Here is an 11,277-nt window from a genome sequence, read left to right on the forward strand (position 1 = left end):
GGAAGAGGTGGGCGGTGGATCAGGCCGCCACGCTCCTCTGGATCTCACACAGGGTTTCTATTACCCTGCCATGTACCCAGAGTCCCCACGAGATGGATGTGGAGTCCTCTTCGGCTTGGGCGGAAACTGCTCAAGCCTTTTATATGGCTAACAGGCCAACCGCTAGCTGCCACGTGTGAATAATTTAGCACTAGCCAATCACGGGGAACGAATCTGCATACCGGTGGCGGGAACTCTTTTGCACGGTGCATTCCTCTTGCAACTCGAGCAACGCACTCTGCAAAAGAAGCTGAAGAAAAGGCGGGAAACTGGTCCCTGCACCGGGGTTTCCTCTTGCTACAGGAAACTCTCCCGTGCAATGCTCTGCAACTTGACGGGGATAATTCTGGTGCCGAAGTGCACACACACAATCATGCCTTTTGGGTCATGACAGCTTACACAGGATAACTACTTTCTGTGCTCTTGGGTGGCTAACTGGAGCAAGTCTTAGAGTTGGAAAACCTCAGGTGAGAATGAAAGACCGCCAAAGGTGTCTGATCTTCTCTCCCATCACACAATGCCCCCCTTCCTTTCACAGATGGATATCCTAACCTTTCTCCTTCTGCTGACACCTCTAAGTGTAAAGTAATACATGTTCTTAGTTGCTGCTATGGTAATATAAGAGTGATGTTATAGCTGGGACAGTCCAGAACTTCTGTGAGAAGCAAGGATGTCTTAGGGTGATATCTTTTATTGGACCAACTGTACAGCTGGGATAGAGTTAGACAAGCTTTCAAATCCAGATCTTCTTCAGGTCTCAATCACTGCTTGGCATAGAGAAACCATGGCAAAGAGGAAAGGAAATGATGAGAGGCAGAAAGAGGGAATCAATAGTGGATGGATGCAAGCAGCCATGAGAGTGCAGCAAAGAAATGACACAGGAGGGGGGAATATGTTGGTCACACAATGACAGTACCCTGGGATCAGGAAGAAAACAGGTGGGGATATGGCAAAAGGATGCAGGGACTTGAAACAGTCAAAGGGCAACTAGTTGTCAAATGTACTGGGCACCTTGGCTCCTCTGGAGAGTTTTAAGAGTTAAAAAAACTCTGTATCTGGCTAGTTTCTAAGGAAAAAAAAGTAATCTTAGACTGATCAGCATTTGCACAAACCCCTTAAGCAGCTGGAGGGCTGGCGTTTCCCCTGCCCAGAGTCACGTCTGGCAGAGAATTATTACAGTTTTTCATTAGCTCCATTGTTCAAAAAGCATGTTTTAATTTTTTCCCTCCGCAAAGTGACTCACTAGGTCTGTCTAACAGCCAACACCAAGTGGCTTTTCCTTTGCACATGATCCAGGCAAACCATTCTGGATGTCAAGGCTGAAAGTGCACAGGTCAGAAGGAAGCAATTTGTCTATTTGATTACACCAGTGGCAGTTAACCTCCAACCCATGGACTGAACCTGGCCTGCAGGGTTGTGTCATCTGGCCTGTGGAGCTCCCCAGAGATCTGGAAATTTGGCTTGGGTGGGGTGGGGATGGGACAGTGGCAGCAGTTTTGGAAGCACCTGTGGATGCTACAGCAATTAACCATGCCACTCCTCCTTTTCTGCCACATTTCTGGACCAGTGGAGAGCCCAGTCAGCTGGATACCACAGCCCCACAGGCTGAACTGCATCAGCCTCATGCACCAACCCCATGCTGGATCTGGGCTGCAGACCAGCTCCATGGTACTCACCTGGCCGGCGAGGCCAGAAATTTGAGCACTACTAGCTTACGGAGATATAGATAAAATGTACAACTTCCACAGAAGAAGAAAATTAAGTGCAATTGTTTGCCTCAAGGATTGCAAAACATTCAGAGGATATTGTGAGAGATATATGTGAGAGTCACATGCCTAAATCCTACTGACAATCAGGTACCTGATACAACCCTTTTGGTACCCCCACACACCTCCCCTCCATATAAGAAATTGCTCCTCTTCAAACTTTACTCTGTTCCTTAATTTTTCTCCATCTACTCCTTGCCGCATTGCTTGGTGAAATATTTCATTTTGAATTCTCTTTAGCTTTTCCCAGTGAACTGATTAAATTTCCTAAAGGAGCAACATACAGCCATCTGACTTTGCTGCATAAAAGAATCACAAAAGCAGAGAAAATTGAGTATGCGATGCTGTCAAAGTCAAACTAAAAACCAAGTTTTTTATCCTCTAATTTCAATCCTGGATATTATGAGTAATAACACTCAGTCAAAATAGTCAGCAAAGTTAAACTGAGAAAATCCATATGCAGCCAGCCATGCTCATGCCTCTCCCAGAAGAACTGAAGAGATTAAGCACTTGTGTATATTTAAGGATATGCACCTGTGTAGTTAAAATTATTTATATTCAATCAATCTAGCTATGCCGGGATTTAAATCTTAAACTAATTAGACTGCATTTAAACTGCATTAGGTTGAACAGATGCAAGTGAGTTTTAAACCAGTTTAAGCATGACTAATGGCTAAGTGGCATTTTACACTTAGGACATGTTAAGTGCACTTAAAACATGAGCATTCAAGCAGCAAAATGTGCTAAGTGTGATTTTATCATAACAAAGTTACAACTTCTCATAGGAGGATTACCTCCAGACATGGACAACTGGTGCCTCCTGAGTCTGGGGGGCACCCGCAGAAGCCAGCAGCAGTGTTGGCAGCGGGGACGGGGCTGGTGAGCACCCGCAGACACCACCGGCGGCATCGGCAGCAGGGATGGCCCTGTCAGGGGGGCACGTGCCTCCCCGTACCCCCGCTACCAGTCGTCTGTGTCTCCAGATCATATCAAGTATTGTGTGTTCAGCTATCACCAGTCCACTCCAGAGATAACGAGTTCGTGATCCTAATGTGGTGCAGCACAGGGCCTGGGACTGAATCAGTCGATTGTGAGTCCCATGCCCCACATCTCACTGGAGTTGGTTCAAGGTTCCTGTGCAGTGCCAAGGCTAGGACTGAGAATGAGCTAATTGTTGGTCTGAGCCCCAGAACTGCATCAGAGCTAGTTCAAGTTTGCCAGCAGCAGAGACCTGGCTAGCCCTGCAGATCCAGCAGCTGGTGAAGATCCAGCAGCAGGAGTACTACCTTCTCCAGAGCTAGGCTCCCCATGATTTCCACCACACACTGCCAGCAGCAGAGGCTCAATCTGCCTTGGCGTGCCGGGGCAGGAGCTCCCAGGCTGGGCAATGTTGGGCACATGTGATGGGACGGTGCGAGTATGAGCTCCAGGCACGGGATTTGCACATGTAAGCTACAGTGCCCAGTTCTGGGGTCAGCATCAGGATTGGGGGGGGCGGGCAGCTGGCTCCAGTCCTGTCCAGAGCAGACTGAGATCAGAGTATTACTGTGTGACTACTCAGAACATGTTCTAGCTTCTCATACGGCACAGTAATGCTTACCATGATCTAAATCAAACATGCTAAGTGTCCCATGCAACAAGCCCCTAAGATCAAGGGTTTGCATCGATGTTCCTTCTGATCCAGCATTTAAGATCCTAGAAAGGCAGGAGACAGGGAGCAACTGTCTGTTCACAAGGACCAAGATTTTCAAGACCTACTGGTTAAGCACTTCCTGACAATCAAACCTAAAAGGTTTCAAAATTTGACACCTGGAACTGAGGCACTCAAAAAAAATCTTTAGCTACTTTGAAAACTTTCGGATGCTGGTTGCATTTCCCAACAGGCCCACAGAAAGATTTTGAAAGTCTGAGTAAGAAAAGCTCATTCTTTTGGGGGAGGTAGCTAAAAAACCAATAGTCCCTTCTGGTTACAATAAAAAGTATAAGGAAGGGTAACCAATATCCTGAGCCAATAAATGAGGAATAAAAAGAATGCACTGAAACCTGAAGAGGTTTCCACAAAAAAGTAAGCTAGTTTTCCTAAGGAAATTCCTAGGGTATTTCTACTTTGTGTGGTTGTCTTTGTGGATTTTGGAATGCTTAGGCTCAAGTAGCCTCTGAAATCACAAGCCAAATAATTGCTGGAAGTATTCTGTGGGCACAAATTCTTCTAAAAAAAAAGATGAATGTCTAAGTAGTCAATTATCCCCACAAAGCAGGTGTCTACAAAGCATCAAACAGAGCCTGGCTGAGGTGCCTCTTTGCAGACATTAGGTATGGGGGAGCAGGGGAATAAGGATATGGCTTGTTATGTGCCCGACTAGATGGTTGGAAATCAATAAAGAAGAAACTCGACCAATATCAGTGTTCTCTACCCATCTTAGAAAACCAGACTGCTAAGCCTAAACTTGCACTGTGCCCTGATGCAGCTTCACTGGTAGAAATGGTGGAAGCTATAGGGCTTTTACTGCCGTATCTCTTATAGTTGATCAATGCCAAGTTAGACAATACAGCTGGGTGTTATAGAAACTCCACAATGTGTGGTCTCAGCATGTCTGACATACCCCCAAGTGCGTGCCAGCTGCCATACATATACCTTCAGGCACCATGGGCACTCATGTGCTCAACTACCTCACATTCAACATGCTCCGTCCATGGTCCCAGCCTCTTTGCCCTATACTCTACTTCTTTCACTAGCCCTTTTAATGGCTGTGGGCTGGTGACTTAACTCCATCCTAAGCAGAAGGAAAAGTGTTTCAGCCCATTCACTCTGCAGATGCACTGCGCCTCCCTCGCAGGGTCACCACAGCCTTGCGCTGCTTACTGGCCTGCTGGAGTTGAAGTGAAGTTGGTTCCCCGTTTGAATGCCTAATCTTTCTCACTCCATTTTTAAGCTCTGGATCTCAGTGACTTTCCTAAGGTCATATAGAAAGTCAGTGGCAAAGCCAGGAACAAAAATCTGATTTCCAAAGTCCTACTGCTGTGTTTTATCTCTAGGAAAACCTTTTTTTCCCCCACCTGGTCTTGATCTGTGTCAGGGCCTTTCCTTGCACTGAAATTCTTCTTTTATTATTATTGGCATTGTTGAGAGTGAGAGTAGCTTGTCACTTCAGCCACTTAGGGAGGCGCTTTTGAGAGTAAAGTATAAATCACCATTTTTAGCAGGCATCAAGTTTCATGAAGATCGACCATCTACCTACACAACTGGCCAAATCATGCATGTCTTTCCTTCACAAAGACTGATGTCCAAGGAAACATTCAATTTTCCACCTTTTTGGACACACCAAACATGCAGTCTGAATTGCAAAATCACAGATAGTCAGAGACATTTTCTGTTCCCATCTTTTCCTTGTTCTTTTACTCTGTCTCCTTCCCTGGCTCTAGCCCACTATGACTTTCACAGAATCAGAAAATGAGGGCTGAAGGGACCTCAGGAGGTCACATCTAGTCCAACCCCCTGCTCCAAGCAGGACCAGCCCCAGCTACATCATCCCAGCCAGGACTTTGTCTATTCAGGTCTTAAAAACCTCTATCCTCTTTTGAACCCCCTTCAGGTAGTTGAAGGCTGCTATTAAATCCCCTCTCAGTCTTCTCTTCTCCAGACTAGATAAGTCCTGCTCCCACAGTCTCTCTTCATTAGTCATGTGCTCCTGACCCCAAACCATTTTCATTGCCCTCCAGAGGACTCGCTCCAAAGCCAAAACTGGACATAGTACTCCAGATGTGTCCTGACCAGTGCTGAAAAGAGGCAGAAAATCACTTCCCTCAATCTGCTGGCAACACTCCTACTAATGCAGGCCAGTATGGTAGTAACCTTCCTGGCAATGGGGACACACTGCTGGCTTTATTGTCCACTGCAACCCCCAGGTCCTTTTCTGTAGAATGGCTACTTATCCAGTCTATCCCCAGCCTGTACTGGTGCATGGGATTCTTTCATCCTAAGTGTAAGACTTTGTACTTCTTATTGAACCTCATGGGATTTCTTGTGGTCCAATCCTTCAATTTGTCTAGGTCTCTCTGAATCCTAGCTCTACCTCTAGCATATCTACTACTCCCCCCACCTTGGTGTCATCTGTAAACTTGCTGAGGGTGCACTATGCCATCTTCCAGATCAGTGATGAAGATTATTGAACAAAGCTGACTCCTGGGGGCACTGGCAATGCATAGGGGGTGCACACAGGTGCACATGCACCCCTTGAGATCGACCATGCACCCCCTGGAAGCTCCAGCCGCGAAACCAGAAGTGCTGCCAGAAGTGCACTTCCAGTTTTGCTGCTGGCTCACTGACTGGCTGCTGGGGGACTGCCGCCGCCCGCCCCCGGTCAACAATCAGCTGCTGGGGGAACCCACCCCCCCAGGCGGAGATCTGGTACCCCCCAGACTTGGGAGGCACCATCGCCCATCCCTGGGGCACTTCACTTAATACCAGCTGCCAACTACACATTGAGCCATTAATTACTACCCTTTGAGCCTGAGGATCCAGGTAATTTTCCATTCACCTTACAACAATCCATTCATCCAACCTGTATTTCCTTAGCTTGCTTGTGGGAGTGTTGTCAGAGACCATATCAAAAACCTTCCTAAAGTGAAGGTACATCACATCCGCTGCTCCCTGCATCCACAGAGCCAGTCATCTCATCATAGAAGGCAGTCAGGTTGGTCAAGGATGATTTGCCCTTGATGAATTCATGTTGCCTGTGCCTTATCACCTTCTTCTCCTCCAAGTGTTTAGAAATGGATTCCCTGAGGACCTGCTCCATGATCTTTCTAGAGATTAAGGTGAGCAGCAGGTCAAGAAGAGTACAGCCCCTAGTTGGCCTTTCCAACACCTGCACCAGGAAGGTGTTCCCAACACTCTCCAATAACTTAATGGATTGCCTGTGCATTGCTGTATTGCGCTCCCAGCAGATATGAGGGTGACTGAAGCCCCCCATGAGAACCGGGGCCTGTGATCAGGAAACTTGTGCTGGCTGTCTGAAGAAAGCCTCATTCACATCATCCTCCTGGTCTGGTGATCTATAGCAGACCCCACCACAACATCACTCTTGTCGCTCTCCCCTCTGATTAACCCAGAGACTTTCAACAGGCCTGCTTCCAATCTCATACTGGAGCTCTGAGCAATCATACAGCTCTTTTAAAAAAAATGCAACTCCTTCTCTTCTCCCTTCCCTGTCCTTCCTGAATAGTTTGTACACATGCATGACAGTGCTCCAGTCATGCGAGCTCCCACCAAGACTCTGTTATTCCAATCACGTCATAGTCCTGTGACTATGCAAGCACTTTCCAATTCTTCCTGCTTATTTCCCAGGTTCTGTGCATTCATGCTGTACAGGCACCTAAGGTAACTACCTGATTGCCCTCCTTTCTCAGGAAGAATGAGAAGGTCTCCCATGTTGCCCCCTCCTGCTTATGCTTTCTCTGGGTCTCCCATTTCCCCCATGGCTTTGGTCTCCATCCCCCAGCAAGCCTAGTTTAGAGCCCTGTTCATTAGGTTACTGAGCCTGTCTGCCAAGATGCTCTTCCCTTGCAGGCAGACTTGCTAATCTAGTGAGGAGGAGTCTAAACTACATTTGTCAGGAGATGGAGATTCAATGGACTTCATCTGCTGCCCTTTTTAGACGTTTCTGTGCACTAAAACGTTCCCTTTGCGCTGCATCACTGTAGTGACCGTCTGGTAACACGACGGGCTTCTATGGAAACCCAGCAACATTCATGGTACCTCCGGCAGCATTTGCAGGCTGAGCAGCAGCTGAGTGGTTCATTGTGTACCTGGCATATTTAACAGGCATGCTTTAAATCACAATCAAACACCTACATGGGAGGAAGGGTGGAGAGGGAGATTTACAGCTTCTGGTTTAATTTCCTTTGAATAAAAGGTAAACTGCAGAAGCCAACACAACTGCAGGTGAATGACATTTTTACAACACTGAGATTGTTTTGTTAATGGGGGGTGCTCTAGAAGGTGATGAGCCAACTGCTCAGCTGATATAAATCAGTTTAGCTCCATGCCAGCCATGAAGCTACACTGATTTACACTAGCTGTGGATCTAGGAGTGTATCTTTCCGCGCCTGTTTTGGCAGCTCAGTACAAACCCGTTAATCATGAACTATTCTACTGCAGTTCTGTGGGGTATGCGAATCACAGTGACCTGGCATTATTTATCCCATGTCTTATCATCCAGGAATCTGCTCAGAAAGGTATGGGACAATGGGAGATTTCTGCCTCTAAGGCAACAATCATACATTCTGAATGACTAAGTTATCTGAAACCAGAGCTAAAACAGTCGGCAAGAGTTTTTCCTCCTTAGATTAAATGCCACGGCTTTCCATCCAAACAGCAGAGACATTTTACAGCATCTTTGTCACCATGTTAGTAGATAGATTTGTAGCAAAACAACCCAGACAGAGTCCATGGAAGATTCAGTAATGAGAGCAGAGAGCTGGTACCAGGACTTATGCATTTTATTTTTGATCCTGGCTCAATCTAAGGTCTTCAGGAAGTCACATCACCTCTCTGGGCCTCTGTTTTCTCTACGTGCTTATTACTATGCGTATATATCTTAGAGCTGTCATAAGCCTTCATCAATTTATTTTGTGAAGAGTTTGGATATTTTTAATCAAAAAGGCCATATGAATTGTCTGAGACTTGAATCTGCCACTTTTAGGCATATTTAGTACTTGAATAAGTAACACCCTTGCTCATAGCTGGACTACTCCAGACCTGTCACTTATTTGAGCCCTTATGTGAGCAGTTCCTGAAACATTCAGGAACATAATATGGCTGTAACAGGACAGATCATAAAAACACCATGCATCTTGGAGAACCACTCTGCTGCCTTCCCCGTTCCATTAAAGTGTGGGGAACACACAAACGCAAACCCAACATATGCTGAAAATGTAGGAGGCTAAACAGCTTTGTTGCCAAGTCTGCTCCATCCAAATAACCTGAGCCTGTATTTTATTTCAGTTTTGGTTCTTTGGACAATATTTCAATGACTCCCTCTCTCAAACCCTATAAATTTGATGGAAACAGAAACCTGCCTAGAGGAAAAGCTATAATAACCATATACCCACTGAAGTATCAACGGGGATTCATGATCGGTGCTGCAACCAACCCAAGAATGATACCAAATATCTTCTCAAGGAGAGGAAAAAATCTTGAGTGAACACTGTAGCCAGAGGAAGTAATTCAGAGGGTATATCTATAGTGATAGTTACGGTTGCCCTAAAGCCTATACCCGCTGACCATCTGCAATGCAAATGCATTACACTTCGCCCTCTGGTACCAATCCAGCCCCACAAACCTGGAATTTCAGCTGAACTTCTGCATACGAAGTGAACCCGCACTCCCACTCTCCTCCCAGCCCATCCCTTTCTACAAGGACAGTAACTTACCCACACAATGCAGGCCTCGAGAGCAAAAAGAATAGACGCTATACACCAAAATGGATTGCAGCATCCAGCCGAGAACGGGCTTCTTAGGTCAATGGACAAACTTCGTTTGTTCCCAGGACCATTGCCTAATCCCTTGATTGATTAAAATAATGATTAACTGTTTGCTTTAAGGACACTGCTGTTCCTGTGCACTGATGAATTCTCGGTTAATGGCCCTATGTTGCATCTACCATAACCAGGTGTGAAAAAAGACAGTAAAATGGGCAAAAGAATAAACTCAAGTAAAACACTATACATCCTTTAGACAGCATAATTAGAATGAACCTTTGAGAAAACTGTCTGGTTTTAAAAGTTCATTATAAATCTGAATGTTGGGCCAGTTTTGCTGGAGCTGGCAAGCACTTTGTGTCCTAGTTATTATTTCTAGCCCTAATCAAAGCAAATTTGGGAGGTTTTAGTTTACGTCCAGTTTTGGCTTTTGACTGATCTCGAAACCCAAGATGACTACAAACCTACATCAGGCAGAAATGGAATGAGAGAGATCCAGGTAGAGCCTCAACAAGGAGAAACTGTTGAAGTTCTCACGGCTGTAGTCACAATAGTTACATTTCTCAGTTGAAGAATTATTGGCCCATATCAGCAAACAGTTGGCCTGCTCCCGTGCCACACAAAGCCACAGAAAAATGAATCTAGCCATATGCTATTTTCTTAACATATGTTAGCTGGGGAACAGCAGCCCAGGATCTTAGAAGCTTGTAAAATGAATTAAGGAAACAAATGCACTGTATTTGTTTTCAGTTGATCAGAGGCTCTCATATTGAACACATATGAGAAAAAAGACACGCTACACTAAAGGAGCCAGAGAGGCCTCAAGTGATATTAATTCCACTTGCATTCAACCATGTGGATTCAATGATCAAAAGGATTTAGAAGTGAGAAGGGAAAATAACTTAGTCACATTCATTTGGTAATGGAAATGTCAACGCTCAGCAATATTGCAGTGCCTCAGGGCAGCAAGGGGGGAAAAGGATGGATGGTAGAAGATCAGCACTTCTGTTGCAGCTCATATCCAAAGATGGGAGCCCGTGCCACAAGACCTTTCTGTGCCTGTTTTCCCCTACCATTAAAATAGAGGGACAACAGTGGTGCTGTGTTGTCCTCCTAGGGGTGCTGTGGACTTTAGCCACTGGTTTGTATAAAGTGGAAGGGGTTGCAAAAAAACTCCCTCTGAGTCAGATAGGATCTGCAGGGCTAAATGCACCAAATATAAGCACCAAAGTTTTATTTTAATCACTGAAGTTAGCAGACAGGAAGCAGATCCATTCAGTAAGAAACCATGAAGGTTTTAGAATCAGTTTTCAGAGCTTCGCTTTAATGTTATCAGCTGCCAAACCCAGCATACGGGTTTTGCAATTTCAGAAGCAAAGTGAAACACAATGGACTAAAGCTTATTTTAAGATCATGTGAAATTCAGAGACTTCTTACCAGCCATTTCCTTTACTGCCTTGTTAAAGTGGCAGTTAAATAATCCTGCCGTGTTAGTACTGAGTTTTTTACACCAACTTGATTCACCCTCATTATATGGCGCAACAGAAAGCAGAGGTAGAGAAGCAAACAGGATAAGGATTGGAGTCTTCACAGTTCCAGAGGAATTCCAAAGAATGCTTTCAGTCGCACTAAGAACAGGCATGGAAAAATCATCAAACACCGTGTGCTTTAGTTGCATCTTCTTTCAGTGCCACATAAGCAACGATCTAAGTATAACTATGATTTTTTTTTAATCTACCATTTTAAAAGGCTCCACTATTTAATTTTTCTTTCCATATGAAGAACTCCATTCATTGTCAGGGTGCCTACAGACATTTAAGGACCCCACTCTTAACTCATGGCACTTTACATAAAGTGCCATGAGTTAGAGCCCTCCCCTCTTCCCGCACTCCAACACAACAGAAGCTCGCCTGTTGAATCAGCGGGCTCAAGCTGGCTTGCAGTGGCCCTGGTCAGCAGGTGGAGGTGTTACATATGCATCCTTTGAGGC

The 11,277-nt window shown here is 45.4% G+C and overlaps 1 protein-coding gene across 4 annotated transcripts in view; it reads right to left on the reverse strand.

Annotated features, from left to right (window-relative positions):
• The window catches only part of MYLK (myosin light chain kinase), a 389,516-nt gene that overhangs the window by 262,497 nt on the left and 115,742 nt on the right, over window positions 1-11,277 (reverse strand). Inside the window, exon 1 of one of the 4 annotated variants that reach the window (XM_014523112.2) lies at window positions 9,240-9,318. The exons of the other annotated variants lie outside the window; for them this stretch is intronic. Coding sequence (XP_014378598.2) covers window positions 9,240-9,303 — 64 coding nt within the window. The 5' untranslated portion in view covers window positions 9,304-9,318. Of the gene's footprint in view, window positions 1-9,239; window positions 9,319-11,277 lie in introns of those variants that run through there. 4 annotated transcript variants of the gene reach the window in all.

This window comes from Alligator sinensis, unplaced genomic scaffold, assembly GCF_000455745.1.
Source record: "Alligator sinensis unplaced genomic scaffold, ASM45574v1 scaffold1226_1, whole genome shotgun sequence".
Classification (NCBI taxonomy): Eukaryota; Metazoa; Chordata; order Crocodylia; family Alligatoridae; genus Alligator; species Alligator sinensis.